The following is a 13,229-nucleotide window of genomic DNA, read 5'->3' on the forward strand; positions in this document are numbered from 1 at the left end:
GCAGCCAACGCCCCCTCTAAGGCCCAGCAAGGGCAGCCGGAGTGATAGCCCCTCACCCCACCAGGCCCACCGGGCCCTGACTGCCCACTGTCACTGGATCTGATAAGAGACCCACCCCCATGGCCCCCTCCCCTCTCCCAGCGATGACCACGGCCTGGCCCCCACCCTGGCTCCACGTATATAAGGGGACCCTGGGGGCTGAGCACCACGGACGCCAGTTCTCAGCACGCCCAGCTCCCACTCAGCCGCCACCATGTCTCTGACCAGGGCTGAGAGGACCATCGTCGTGTCCATGTGGGGCAAGATCTCCACACAGGCAGACATCATCGGCACCGAGGCCCTGGAGAGGTGAGCGCCAGGTGGGAGGGATGGAGCCTGGTAGGGGACAGTGTGGGTCAGTGAGGACAGGGGTCAGTAGGGAGGGGTCAGGGAGGATGGGTCAGCGAGGAGGGTCAGTGAGGAGGGGACAGTGAGGAGGGTCAGTGAGGAAGGGTCGGTGAGGAGGGGTCAGTGAGGAGGGGACACTGAGGATGGTCAGTGAGGAGGGGTCAGTGAGGAGGGGACAGTGACGAGGGGAAACTGAGGATGGTCAGTGAGGAGGGGACCGTGAGGAGGTGACACTGAGGATGGTCAGTGAGGAGGGGTCAGTGAGGAGGGGACCGTGAGGAGGTGACACTGAGGATGGTCACTGAGGAGGGGACAGTGAGGAGGGACAGTGAGGAGGTGACACTGAGGAGGGGACAGTGAGGAGGGGACATATGCAGGTTCAGTAAGCATGAGCAGCGGTGAGGCGGGTGCACGGTGGTCAGCGGGCAGGAAGAGGAGGGGAATGGGGAGGGTGATGAGGGTCGATTGTGTCTCTCCCTCCGCGCCCAGCACCCAGGTCTCCACAATCATTGCTGATTGAATGAGTGAGTGAAGGAAGGGACGAATGACTGGAGGAGGGGCGGTGAGGGTGAGGTGGGCCGGGCCATACTGGAGCCGGGGCAACAGCTGAAGTCCGCAATACCGATCCTGTCTGTCTTTAAAATGTTCATATTGGGGTCAAGTTGCATTTTTTGCCCTAATATTTACGTTTTAACTCCCGCGTGCATACGTGACATGTTCCGGCCCGCCCCGCCCGCAGGCTCTTCTCCAGCTACCCCCAGACCAAGACCTACTTCCCGCACTTCGACCTGCATGCGGGCTCCGCGCAGCTGCGCGCGCACGGCTCCAAGGTGGTGGCCGCCGTGGGCGACGCGGTCAAGAGCATCGACAACGTGGCGGGCGCCCTCTCCAAGCTGAGCGAGCTGCACGCCTACGTGCTGCGCGTGGACCCGGTCAACTTCAAGGTGGGCGCGGGGCGGGGCCCGGGGCGGGGCGGGGTCCGGGGGCGGGGCTGGGTGCCCGCCGCTCGCACCGCGCCCGCCCTGAGCCGCCCTGTCGCCCCAGCTGCTGTCCCACTGCCTGCTGGTCACGGTGGCCTCGCACTTCCCTGCCGACTTCACGGCCGACGCGCACGCCGCCTGGGACAAGTTCCTGTCCATTGTGTCCCGCGTCCTGACCGAGAAGTACCGCTGAGGATGCCTCCCGACCCCCAGGGCAGGCTTCGAGCCCTCCCCTTCCCCTGCACCCTCTTACGATTCCACCCGGGACCCCCAATAAATGGATGAGGATGGAGGGAGCCTGGTCGTGCGTCTCAGTATTGGGGGAAGCGGAGGAGAATGAAGGGAGGGAATGGCGGCTTCGCAGGAACACGGCCGACCCTAGTGTCACCCCCGGCCTGGAGGTCACTCCAAGGGTGCTTTGGGGGCGGTCCTTGGTCCTGAGGACCCCAGAGTCGCGACCGGAGGGAGCAGAACAGCCCAGGACCGCCCACGCCGTTTTCTCGGGTCAGACCTGAGTTTGTGCCTCTTTCCCGCCTCCCAAATCACCTAGTCTGTCGCTTCAGTCAGCGTATTGTGTGTATATGTAGGGTATGTGTAGGGACTCAGGGGCCTTTCCTCAAAGCTTGTTGTCACAGCTCACGCACTGAGAGGACCCTTGATACCTCCTGGCCCTCCGAGCTCTTTCTCCCAATCCCTCCATCGGCTCCCTGTGGAATAATTGTAGATCCCCCTAAAGTCTGCTGCCAAGGCACACACACACGGCGTGATTCAGTTCCTCCGCGGTGACAGGGACCTGGGTTGGCAACCAGGGTCCCCAGGATCGCGCCGCGCTCCTGAAGATAAGGGCGGGCAGGGCGCCGGGGGCAGGGCCGCTATAAGGAGGCCGGGACTGCGGGCGCGGCCCCCAGAGCACGCCACGCCAACGCCATGCTCAGCGCCCAAGAGCGCGCCCACGTAGCACAGGTCTGGGACCTGATCGCCGGCCATGAGGCGCCCTTCGGGGCGGAGCTTCTGCTCAGGTGGGTTGGGGCTGGGTCTCCAGAACCGCAGCGAGGCGGAGACTGGGGTGTTGAGCCTGAGTCGGGAGTGGGGCGGGCCTGACCGGGGTTTCGCGGGGTCTGGGCGGCGCAGACGCTGGAGGGACCGCCCTCCCTCCTCACCCTTGCTCTCGCAGACTCTTCACGGTGTACCCCAGCACCAAAGCCTACTTTAAGCATCTGGGCGACCGCCCTGACGAGGTGCAGCTGCTGAGCCACGGACAACGCGTGCTCGAGGCGGTGGGAGTGGCCGTCCGGCACATGGACAACCTGCGCGCGGCCCTGAGTCCGCTTGCCGAGCTGCACGCACATGTGCTGCGCGTGGACCCCACCAACTTCCCAGTGAGCCACCCCGGGACGCAGCAGGGTTCGCGCGCGCAGCCGAGGTGGGGAGGCATTCGGCAAGGAATTGGCGAGGACAGAGCTCTTCTCACCAGCCTTTTCTCCCGCAGCTGCTGACCCAGTGTTTCCAGGTGGTGCTGGCCTCCCACCTGCAGGGCGAGTTCACGGTGGAGATGCAGGCGGTGTGGGATAAGTTCCTGACGGGCCTGGCGGTAGTGCTGACAGAGAAGTACCGCTGAGTTCTGTGCCCCAGGTCTAGGTCTGCGCATGTCAATAAACAAGCCTCAAAAGGCTGGACCCCGCGCAGGTGTGGTCTTTGGGGAGCGGGCGGACTGACGTCACAGTTGCCGGGCAGAGAAGCTCCGGGTCCTGAGGGGAGCCTCGCGGAATCTTAGGGCAGGATCCCCAACCTTTGCTGACAATGGAACCAGGGGCACAGGAACGGGACCTTGGGCACTCAACAAACCCTGAACAAGGACAGTTCCCGGTCTGACAGTCTGGGGGTCTGGGCTGGGTGTGTACACCCAGAGGCTTGCACAGAACAGTTGCCCTCCCGGGGCAGGGGAATGTGGTGGGGCCGAGCGCGTGCTCGGATGGGGGAAGGGTCTTCAGCTTCATCTCGCATCTGACACCCGTGCGGTGCCGTACCATTCGCAAAGCACGTCCTCAGTCACACACTCATTCATCTCTGTCCCTACCTCGCTCCGGGAACTGCAAGCCTCAATCTTCGCCTCTTTAACAGACAGGCAGGGCACTGAGGCCTAGGGGGCAAGTTTCTGGCCTGAGGTCAAACAGACTTTGTGGCCCAGGGCTCCACGGACCCTCATCTCTGTCCTTTCCCATCTTCTCCCCTACCTCCAGCGCTCACTCTGTAGTTGCCTTGCCCTGGTCCGAGTTAGTCCCTTCCTCTGAATCTCCTGGGGCAGGGAGTGGGGGTAGGAAGGAAGACCTCTACGGCCACAACCCGTGTCACGTCAACATGAGGTGCGATACTAGGCTTGTCCCTAAGCGAGCTGAGCCTAATGCATCCGATGGAAAATCCCCAACCTCGCTGGGTCTTGAAATAATTTAGAAGATCCTAATGTAGGGTGGGTGCCTGGCAGGCCCATGGCCACCCAAACCCCACCCCAGCTCCAGCCGCCCCGCTCAGTCTCTGGGGTCCCTGGGCCATGGTGCCCCACCTTACACACACACACACACACACACACACACACACACACGTGCCCTGTCAATCTGTCTTCCCTCTGCAGCACTGGTGCAGGGATCTTAGTGCTCCATTTAGATAGAGCCTCTGCGAATGCAGGAGCCTGACCCTAGGAGCTCTCCAAACTCTGAATGAGAATGGTTCCCTGGCTGACAATCTCACATCTGTGCAGGGCCGGGAAGTGGGGGACCAAGTCCAAAGCAGGGGGTGGGGAGGGGCTGCTGGATGCTAAGCCCTGACCCTGGCTGGGTGGAATGCCCCCGCCGTCCATGACAACACCTGCTAACCCGCGCTGCCCCAGGGCCTGCCCACCATTGTGGGTACGTTGCTTAAAGGACTTCCCCCCTGTTACATCCTGCACCCACATTATTTACATGGGCAGTTTACAGCTCTTCATCCTGGAGAAAAGTTTAGTATGAAAACAGCTTGTTTCACTTCGGAAAAGATTGTGCTCCTCTCCAAGACTGGCAAATAGACACCTCGAGGCTACCCCAGCTGGGGACAAACTCGGGTGCCAGTGGGTTTGGGTGGCTCGGAAACATGTGTGAGCTCCCAGATCCACAGGAGCGGGAAAAGAGAGGGCCCTAGAGAGCTGGATCTAGGCAGCTCTAGGCAGGACTGGGTGGGGCCCGCTTGGGACTCCAGCACTCCTGCACTCTCTGGAGACCAAGCTTTCCAGGCTGGCACCTCCTGGCTCCGTGCCAGCCAATGAGCACAGCACGATCGGGTGTGTCCCTCGCACCCCAGGCATAAAGGCTCGCGCACTCCGAGCCCTGCACGCTTCTGGTCCTGACCCAGACTCAGAGAGAACCCACCATGGTGCTGTCTCCCACCGACAAGAGCAACGTCAAGGCCACCTGGGCTAAGATTGGCAACCACGGTGCAGAGTATGGCGCAGAGGCCTTGGAGAGGTGAGCAGCCCACCTGCCTGGCTGGGACCGGGGCCGGTCGCCCCATCGCGTCCTGGTCCTGGGCCGACCGGCCTAAGCCCGGCTCTCCCGCCTCTTCTCCACTCAGGATGTTCATGAACTTCCCCAGCACCAAGACCTACTTCCCCCACTTCGACCTGGGACACGACTCCGCCCAGGTCAAGGGCCACGGCAAGAAGGTGGCCGACGCGCTGACCAAAGCCGCTGGCCACATGGACAACCTGCTCGATGCCTTGTCTGATCTGAGTGACCTGCACGCCCACAAGCTGCGTGTGGACCCGGTCAACTTCAAGGTGAGCTCGCGGGCCGGGCCGGGAGAGATCTGAGCTAGGAAGGCAGAGAGTGCGGTGGGGCTCCAGAGGTGGAGCACGGCGGTGCCCCCCAACCCCACGCCCCCTGACACCCCCTCTCTCCGCAGCTCCTGAGCCACTGCCTGCTGGTGACCCTGGCTCTCCACCTCCCCGCCGAGTTCACCCCCTCGGTCCATGCCTCCCTGGACAAGTTCTTGGCCAGTGTGAGCACCGTGCTGACCTCCAAATACCGTTAAGCTGGAGCCTCTGCGATCCCTACCCTGGCCTGGGGCCCTCTGGAGCTCTGGGCACCCTCACTTCCCAATCTTTGAATAAAGTCTGAGTGGGCTGCAGCCTCTGTAGCCTTGGTTCTCTGTGTCCACGAACCGTACCGGGGTCGGGGTGGTTCCCAGCAGCGAGGAGTGGGAGTGCGGACGAGGGACGGGAGCTAAGGCTGAGGCCTCCCAGAATCTGCTGAACCAAGTGAACCAAGCTCTGACTTGCAAGGGCTCTCCTAAAATGGCCACCCTGTTTTGCAGTTTCTCTGATCCCCCTTAAAGATAGTTAGATCCAAGCAAACAAACCACACAAATAGGCTTTTCCTGGTGCAAATGTAGGAGCTGGACAACCTCCCTGAATTTCCACTTCCTTCCTACCAGAGGGAAGGTGAGTTGGAATAGGGGTCGAAGGCCCAGGCACCCTTCCTGGGGTCACAGTAACTCCCTGCGGTGGTGTGGAGGGAGGCGGGAAGTCAGGGAAGAAGAGGGGCCTCGAGCTGTCTGCAGCCTTGAGCAGAGTTCCTCTCTCCCTTGTCCCTGTAGTCCCAGATACACCTGAATAGCTGACTGTGCACCCAGCCCTGTGATCCCAGCTCGTCATGCACCCCACCCCCAACCTCTAGCCCCAGGCTCCTGGGGTCTCCCGGCAGTTCTGCCTTGGTGCTGTGAGCAACCTTCACAAAGGCCCCCATCCCACGCGCCAGTGCCCCGGACTCCACGCTGAAACCTTGCACACCCTACCCACCCTGTAGCTCTTAGGGACCCTATCAGCACCTCCAGCCCAGCCCTCATCTTCAGGTCAACACCCAGCGCTGGATAAAAGTTTGGGGAGGGTGGTGGGGCCCCTGCTCACCACTTTCTTTCTGGACAAGGACCTCTTTGAACAGCTGGGGAGTGGCTTCCCCCTCTCCACCACGCACTCTTCCTCTGCCCCACAGTCCAATTCACTTTCATTTAAATATAGAAAAACACTGAAGAATTAAATTAAAATCCACCCATGGTTTTTTTCACACACACGCGCACACCCTCTTTGTGTGATTCAAAGGAGGGAGAGAGTCCCTCTGTCCTGTCCACCTAACCCCCGCAGAAAGAGCCAAGGCTCACAGTTTGGGACTGAGCCCACTGGCTCCTATCCTGTGCTGAGGGGACACAGCTACGTCTACAACTGTACTTTTTTTTGGTCAAAAATACCATTCTACCTTAGGCATTTTCTTCTTCAACCTGCTCTTCTCACTGAACTGTGTCTCCTCTACCTGTCTTCTGGCCAATTCATTCAGCTCTGTCTCACTTCATATATTTGTTGGTCATTTTGATATTTCCATTAATTTCCTGTTAAAATCCTCTGTCAACTGTTCTCATAAGTCTTTTGTCTTTTCCTTATATCTTTGTGGGAGGTCTTCCCATATTATGAATGTAAGACATCAGCTGAGAAATGTTCCTCAAATCTTGCCTTAAAAGGGCCGGGGTGGGGACCTCCCTGGCAGTTCAGTGGTTAAGACGCTGCACTTCCACTGCAGGGTGCACGGATTCGATCCCTGGTCGAGGGACTAAGATCCCGCATGCCCCGCGGCTCGTCCCCCCCCCAAAAAAAGAAAAGGCTGGGGTGCAGCAACTACCACCCTGGAAGAAGAAACTTGAACCCGGAGTCCCCCAGCCGGAGGGATTCCAGGAGAGATTTGTTGAGGACATGTGAGCGATGCGCACACGTCTTGTGTGCATCCGTCTCTGGCCTGAACTAGACGCACTGAATCGCCCATTCATTCACTGATTCTGCCCAAATTTAAAATGCCTAGCGTGTGCCAAGCCTAGGTCCAGGGTGGGTGGGACGGGATGACCTACTCCCTTCCATCCCTCGGGGGTTCTAAAGGGTGGAAGAGCGGGCATCCACCCCGCTCCACAAACCGGCCCCCGCCAGCTGGGACCAGGATATCACTTCCGGGGAAGGTGGACGCAGCGGGCGGGAAGCAGCCGGTGGGAGGGAGAACACCCTGGCCAGAGTCTCCAGGTCCCTCCACAAACTGGGAGCGAAGCACCCACCGCTCAGCCAGGCGCAGACCTTGCGCCGCGCGCCCCCTGCTGTCCAGGTCCAAAGGCGCATCCCGGCCCCGCGCCAGCCAATGAGCGCGGCGCGATCGGGCGTGCCCCTCGCGCCCCAGGCATAAAGGCTCGCGCACTCCGAGCCCTGCACGCTTCTGGTCCTGACCCAGACTCAGAGAGAACCCACCATGGTGCTGTCTCCCACCGACAAGAGCAACGTCAAGGCCACCTGGGCTAAGATTGGCAACCACGGTGCAGAGTATGGCGCAGAGGCCTTGGAGAGGTGAGCAGCCCACCTGCCTGGCTGGGACCGGGGCCGGTCGCCCCATCGCGTCCTGGTCCTGGGCCGACCGGCCTAAGCCCGGCTCTCCCGCCTCTTCTCCACTCAGGATGTTCATGAACTTCCCCAGCACCAAGACCTACTTCCCCCACTTCGACCTGGGACACGACTCCGCCCAGGTCAAGGGCCACGGCAAGAAGGTGGCCGACGCGCTGACCAAAGCCGTTGGCCACATGGACAACCTGCTCGATGCCTTGTCTGATCTGAGTGACCTGCACGCCCACAAGCTGCGTGTGGACCCGGTCAACTTCAAGGTGAGCTCGCGGGCCGGGCCGGGAGAGATCTGAGCTAGGAAGGCAGAGAGTGCGGTGGGGCTCCAGAGGTGGAGCACGGCGGTGCCCCCCAACCCCACGCCCCCTGACACCCCCTCTCTCCGCAGCTCCTGAGCCACTGCCTGCTGGTGACCCTGGCTCTCCACCTCCCCGCCGAGTTCACCCCCTCGGTCCATGCCTCCCTGGACAAGTTCTTGGCCAGTGTGAGCACCGTGCTGACCTCCAAATACCGTTAAGCTGGAGCCTCTGCGATCCCTACCCTGGCCTGGGGCCCTCTGGAGCTCTGGGCACCCTCACTTCCCAATCTTTGAATAAAGTCTGAGTGGGCTGCAGCCTCTGTAGCCTTGGTTCTCTGTGTCCACGAACCGTACCGGGGTCGGAGTGGTTCTCTTTGCCTTGGACCAAGCAACTCTCCGAGGCAGGTGAAGAGAGGGAAGGGGAAAACAGTACAGAAGAGTGGGTTGGAGCCAGTCCCACTGCCACTGCCCGGGATTCCCTGGGCAGCCCTCACCCTCACCCTGGAGTGACTTGCTGAGTACATCCGCCCTTTACCGAATTAATTCTAGAGACTTGCATATTCATCGCGGGTTTGCTCAAATAATGGGTTTGTTTCCTGTCTTTACATTTTATGGCACACACACTTGTGCTGAGAGTTGGTGGACCTCCAGCCTAGGACCTTGGAGCTTTCCCAGGGCTCTTCCCAGAGTTGGGTGGTGGGGAGAACACAGAGATCACACTTCTTCAGAGGCTCACTGAGTGCCCCCTCCCCATCAAGTGCCTCCCAAGTACATGCACAGTCTAGAGGAAATTGGGGTGAGCAGTGCCATTGCAGAGCCAGGCAATTTCCTGGATATGCCCCTTTCACCTGGTACACCCCCCAGGACACTCACAGGGTCTAAAGGCCTGATTTGGGGGGCCCAGCTCAGGATCCACTGCATCACCCTGAGGCCCACTGACTCCCCCCAGTGCAGCAGTGGAGAAGAGAGCCCGGGGTGGGGGTGGGGGTGGGGCGCCTGCACTCCGATGTGCTTCCTTCCCATGGAGAATGCCCCTAGTGCCCCTAGTGTCCAGTCCTGGTAGTCGTCCAGCCCTGAGCCCCCGACTGAGAGCAGTGTCCTTTCTTCCCTGGGCCCAAGTGTCATCCTCAGAAAATGCGATGGCGGGTTCCCTGACTCAGTGTGTCATGCTTTTAGCACAGCTGGTGGCACAGTATGAGCTCTGTAAGAGGCAGTCTTCCTTATTTTATTATTAGGAAAAATGAGGGCCTGGGCTAAAAGTGGAAACAACCCAGATGTCCATCAGCAGATGAGTGGACAAACAAAATGTGATCTATCTTTCCATAAAATGGAATGTTATCCATCCATAAAAAGCAACGAAGTGTCAATACACGCTACAACATGGATAAACCTCGGAAACATGCTAAGTGAAAGAAGCCAGACACAAAAGACCATATATTGCATGATTCTATTCACATGAAATGTCCAGAATAGGCAAATGCACAGAGACAGAAAGACTGGTAATGGCCAGGGGCTGGAGGGCAGGGGTTATGGACTGACTGCTAATGGGGACAGAGTTTCTATTTGGGACCACGAAAACGTTCTGGAACTGGACAGTGGTGATAGTTGCACACACTGTGAATGTAATTAAAGACACTGAATTGTACACCTTAAAATAGCTAAGACAGTAAAATTTATGTTATATGAATTTCAACGCAATTAAAAAAAAAAAAGGATGTATAGTGATGCCTGGCACAGCATGAGTGCTGCATAGGTATTAGCTATTATTTGGGGATATATCCCAGGCACCCAATATAAATGCTCATTGTCAGAAAGGGGCGTCTGTTATGAACCAGGCACAGCCTTGGAAAGAAGAAATTGTTATTACCTTCCTTATATACCATAAATGAGAAAATAGACTCAGAAAGGTGTCATAATAGACTCGGGAGGGAGGTAGAATAAGCTGACGTTCAATGCCAAAATCCATGCTAAAATTCAGGGCTACCTAATATTAATGATACATACTAAATATTAGTTTCCATAGAGTAAACCTTCAAAAATAGGGGCCTCAGAGTCCAGGGCGATTAGGAAGGCCCCAGGTCGGAGCAGACGCTCCGTGGAGCGGTCCGGGCCCCTGGGGCCAGATTCTGCGACCAGAGGCACGGCGAACCCCGGAGGCCAAGGGGACCGCGGGCAGATACGCGCAGGCGCAACCCGGGCTTCATCAAGGCGCCGAGCGCGCGGCCGGCCGGGCTCCACGATGGTGCTGGAGGCGGCGGACCAGGCTGCGGTGCGCGCGCTGTGGCTGAAGCTGGGTAGCAACGTCGGCGTCTACACGACCGAGGCCCTGGAGAGGTGCGCACAGGCCCCGACCTCCCCTGCCTTCAGCCCGCTCGGGAAAGCGTCCTCCTTCCTCCCCAGCCTGACTCGCCGTTCCTCCCGCAGGACCTTCCTGGCCTTCCCTTCCACCAAGACCTACTTCCTCCACCTGGACCTGAGCCCCGGCTCCGCCCAGGTCAGAGCGCACGGCCAGAAAGTGGCCGACGCGCTGACTCTCGCCGTGGACCACCTGGACGACCTGCCCGGCGCCCTGTCGGCTCTGCGCGAGCTGCACGCGAACAAGCTGCGCGTGGACCCCGTCAAGTTCAAGGTGAGCTCGCCGGCGGGGCCTGACCCCTGTCGCCGGGGGAGGGGGCTCCCGTCAGGGAAGGGGTGTGCACCCGCGTGGGAACGACTCCCTCTTTCCGCAGCTGCTGGTCCACTGCCTGCTGGTGACCCTCGCCCGGCACTACCCCGGAGACTTCAGCCCCTTCCTGCAGGCCTCGCTGGACAAGTTTCTGAGCCACGTGATCTCGGCGCTGGTCCCCAACTGTCACTAAAGTGGGAGGGTGGTCGCGTGGGGCTCGTATTTGAGTAAAGTCCGCGGACAAAGCCTCACGTGCGCGCGTGTTCTCTCTAGGGGAGCGCGCCCTGGGCCTGACAAGGGGCGGGGGCGCCCCTCCCAAAGGAAGTAGGGGTCTGAGGAAGGCCGAGTCTCACTCCCAATTGTCAGATCCCAGCGCGGACGCCCCCCGAACCCCGGCAGCCTGAGGCAAGTCTGGACAGCGGGTCCCAAATCCCAAGTGGTAAACCCCGACTCGCCATGCCCTTGGGCGCGGCCACTTAGCGGTGCAGACCCGGGGCTTCGGCCGCTCGGGAAGGGGTGGCAGGTGGCGGTCATAGGCACAAGCTGGCGAGGCCAGACCCTCCTCCGGGCTGCCCACTTCGGACACCTCAGATCCACCTAGAACCGCGCGGCACAGCCTGCAAGAAAATTAGGGACCGGCGCCCCTGCCGGCGCGCACCGGAACTCCGCCTCCGGAACGTGCTGGGGACTTTGGGTAACCGGTAGGCTTGGGGTCAAAGGCGCCTTTGCCAGACTCTGGACCTGGTGGAAGGAGGTGGCTCCTGCAGCGGACAGGGCGGACCAGGGAGCCGTCAGAGAGCCCTGCCCACATGCCACACTTCTCAGGAGGCAGACCTCAGAGCGCCTTCCTTTAAAAAATTCGGAGAACTACTCCACTTGCTGCACCTGCCTGTGTATCCCAGTGGGCCCAGCACATCCATTATTCCTTCACTCCCCACTTGACACATGGGGAAACTGTGTGAACAAATGGAGGGCATGGGAGTCCCATCCAAGAATACGTGTGACATGCACAGACAGGAGTCCCCTCTTATCCTGAGGGATATATTCCAAGACCCCCAGTGGATGCCTGAAACCTCAGTACCGAACCTGAAGCGTGCTATGTTTTTTCCCATATGTACACACCTATAATAAATTTAATTTATAATTAGGTACAGTAAGAGAGTAACAGCAATAACTAATAAGACGATAACAATGTACTGTAATAAAAGCTATGTGAATGTGGTCTCTCTCTTTCAAAATATCTTGCTGTGCAAATTTGATACCTTTTCCATCTCAATACCAGAGCAGTTACCACGCACTGTGGCTGTAACTTTTGCAGTTTGAAGTGAGACAGCAAAACAGCATGAATTTTTTTCCTTCTTCACAATTTCACAGATAGAAGATTCGTTCTTACCATAGATCTTAGCAACCTCAGCATACGATTTTTTTCTTTCCTTATTAAGTCTGGAACTTTTAGCTTTATTAATTTATTTTTGGCTGTGTTGGCTCTTCGTTCCTGTGTGAGGGCTTTCTCTAGTTGCAGAGAGCGGGGGCTACTCTTCGTTGCGTTGCGCAAGCTTCTCATTGCGGTGGCTTCTCTTGTTGCGGAGCACAGGCTCTAGGCATGCGGGCTTCAGTAGTTGTGGCTCACCGGCTCTAGAGCGCAGGCTCAGTAGCTGTAGCATGCACAGGCTTAGTTGCTCTGCAGCATGTGGGATCTTCCCCGCCCAGAGCTAGAACCCGTGTCCCCTGCATTGGCAGGCAGATTCTTAACCACTGCACCACCAGGGAAGCCCTAGCTTTTCATTTAAAGGAAGCACGTGAGGTCTTCTCTTTGGCACATCACTCCTCTTGTGCTTTGAGGCCATTATTAAGTAAAATAAGGATCACTTTGAACACAAGCACTGAGATGCTGGGACAGTCTATCTGATAACAGAGAGGGCTATTCAGTGACAAATGGGTGGTACACACCGGACAAAGGGATGGTTCACATCCCAGGCGAGATGCAGTGCGACACTGGAGATTTCATCACAATACTAGAATGCACATTTTAAAACTTACGAATTATTTCTGGAATTTTCCATTTAACATTTCTGGACTTGGGTGGACTGTGGATAACTGAAAGCATGGAAAGTGAAACAGTGGATAAGAAGGGAATAGAGGGCTTCCCTGGCAGCACAGTGGTTAAGAATCCGCCTGCCAATGCAGGGGACACGGGTTCGAGCCCTGGTCTGGGAAGATCCCACATGCCTCGGAGCAACTAAGCCCGTGCACCACAACTACTGAGCCTGCGCTCTAGAGCCCGCAAACCACAACTACTGAGCCCACGTGCCACAACTACTGAAGTCCGCACACCTAGAGCCCGTGCTCCGCAACGAGAAGCCGCCATAATGAGAAGCCCTCGCACTGCAACAAAGAGTAGCCCCTGCTCACTGCAACTAGAGAAAGCCCGTGTGCAGCAACGAAGACCCA

General features: G+C 58.5%; 5 protein-coding genes across 6 annotated transcripts; all 5 read left to right on the plus strand.

Annotated features, from left to right (window-relative positions):
* Positions 1-253: 253 nt before the first annotated feature.
* On the plus strand, positions 254-1,602 carry HBZ (hemoglobin subunit zeta). Its single transcript, XM_059896987.1, has 3 exons — positions 254-348; positions 1,127-1,331; positions 1,432-1,602. Exons 1-3 carry the CDS (start codon positions 254-256, stop codon positions 1,558-1,560), a joined length of 429 nt encoding a protein of 142 aa, XP_059752970.1. The 3' UTR covers positions 1,561-1,602.
* A 678-nt stretch (positions 1,603-2,280) lies between these two features.
* HBM (hemoglobin subunit mu) lies at positions 2,281-3,048 on the plus strand. Its single transcript, XM_059896204.1, has 3 exons — positions 2,281-2,386; positions 2,542-2,746; positions 2,857-3,048. Exons 1-3 carry the CDS (start codon positions 2,295-2,297, stop codon positions 2,983-2,985), a joined length of 426 nt encoding a protein of 141 aa, XP_059752187.1. The 5' UTR covers positions 2,281-2,294; the 3' UTR covers positions 2,986-3,048.
* Positions 3,049-4,728: 1,680 nt separating this feature from the next.
* LOC132348575 (hemoglobin subunit alpha-like) lies at positions 4,729-5,522 on the plus strand. The gene is made up of 3 exons (XM_059896203.1): positions 4,729-4,861; positions 4,968-5,172; positions 5,298-5,522. The coding sequence occupies exons 1-3, from the start codon at positions 4,767-4,769 to the stop codon at positions 5,424-5,426; spliced, it is 429 nt and encodes a 142-aa protein (XP_059752186.1). The 5' UTR covers positions 4,729-4,766; the 3' UTR covers positions 5,427-5,522.
* Positions 5,523-7,634: 2,112 nt separating this feature from the next.
* LOC132348687 (hemoglobin subunit alpha) lies at positions 7,635-8,428 on the plus strand. The gene is made up of 3 exons (XM_059896470.1): positions 7,635-7,767; positions 7,874-8,078; positions 8,204-8,428. Exons 1-3 carry the CDS (start codon positions 7,673-7,675, stop codon positions 8,330-8,332), a joined length of 429 nt encoding a protein of 142 aa, XP_059752453.1. The 5' UTR covers positions 7,635-7,672; the 3' UTR covers positions 8,333-8,428.
* Positions 8,429-10,345: 1,917 nt separating this feature from the next.
* Positions 10,346-10,989, plus strand: HBQ1 (hemoglobin subunit theta 1). Of its 2 annotated transcripts, XM_059896787.1 has the most exons (3): positions 10,346-10,447; positions 10,538-10,742; positions 10,843-10,989. In XM_059896787.1, exons 1-3 carry the CDS (start codon positions 10,353-10,355, stop codon positions 10,969-10,971), a joined length of 429 nt encoding a protein of 142 aa, XP_059752770.1. In that variant the 5' UTR covers positions 10,346-10,352; the 3' UTR covers positions 10,972-10,989. The 2 variants fall into 2 exon arrangements, with proteins under 2 accessions (XP_059752770.1, XP_059752769.1); XM_059896786.1 differs by having other exon boundaries at positions 10,346-10,742.
* Positions 10,990-13,229: the final 2,240 nt, after the last annotated feature.

Source organism: Balaenoptera ricei, chromosome 15 (genome assembly GCF_028023285.1).
Source record: "Balaenoptera ricei isolate mBalRic1 chromosome 15, mBalRic1.hap2, whole genome shotgun sequence".
NCBI classification, from domain to species: Eukaryota; Metazoa; Chordata; class Mammalia; order Artiodactyla; family Balaenopteridae; genus Balaenoptera; species Balaenoptera ricei.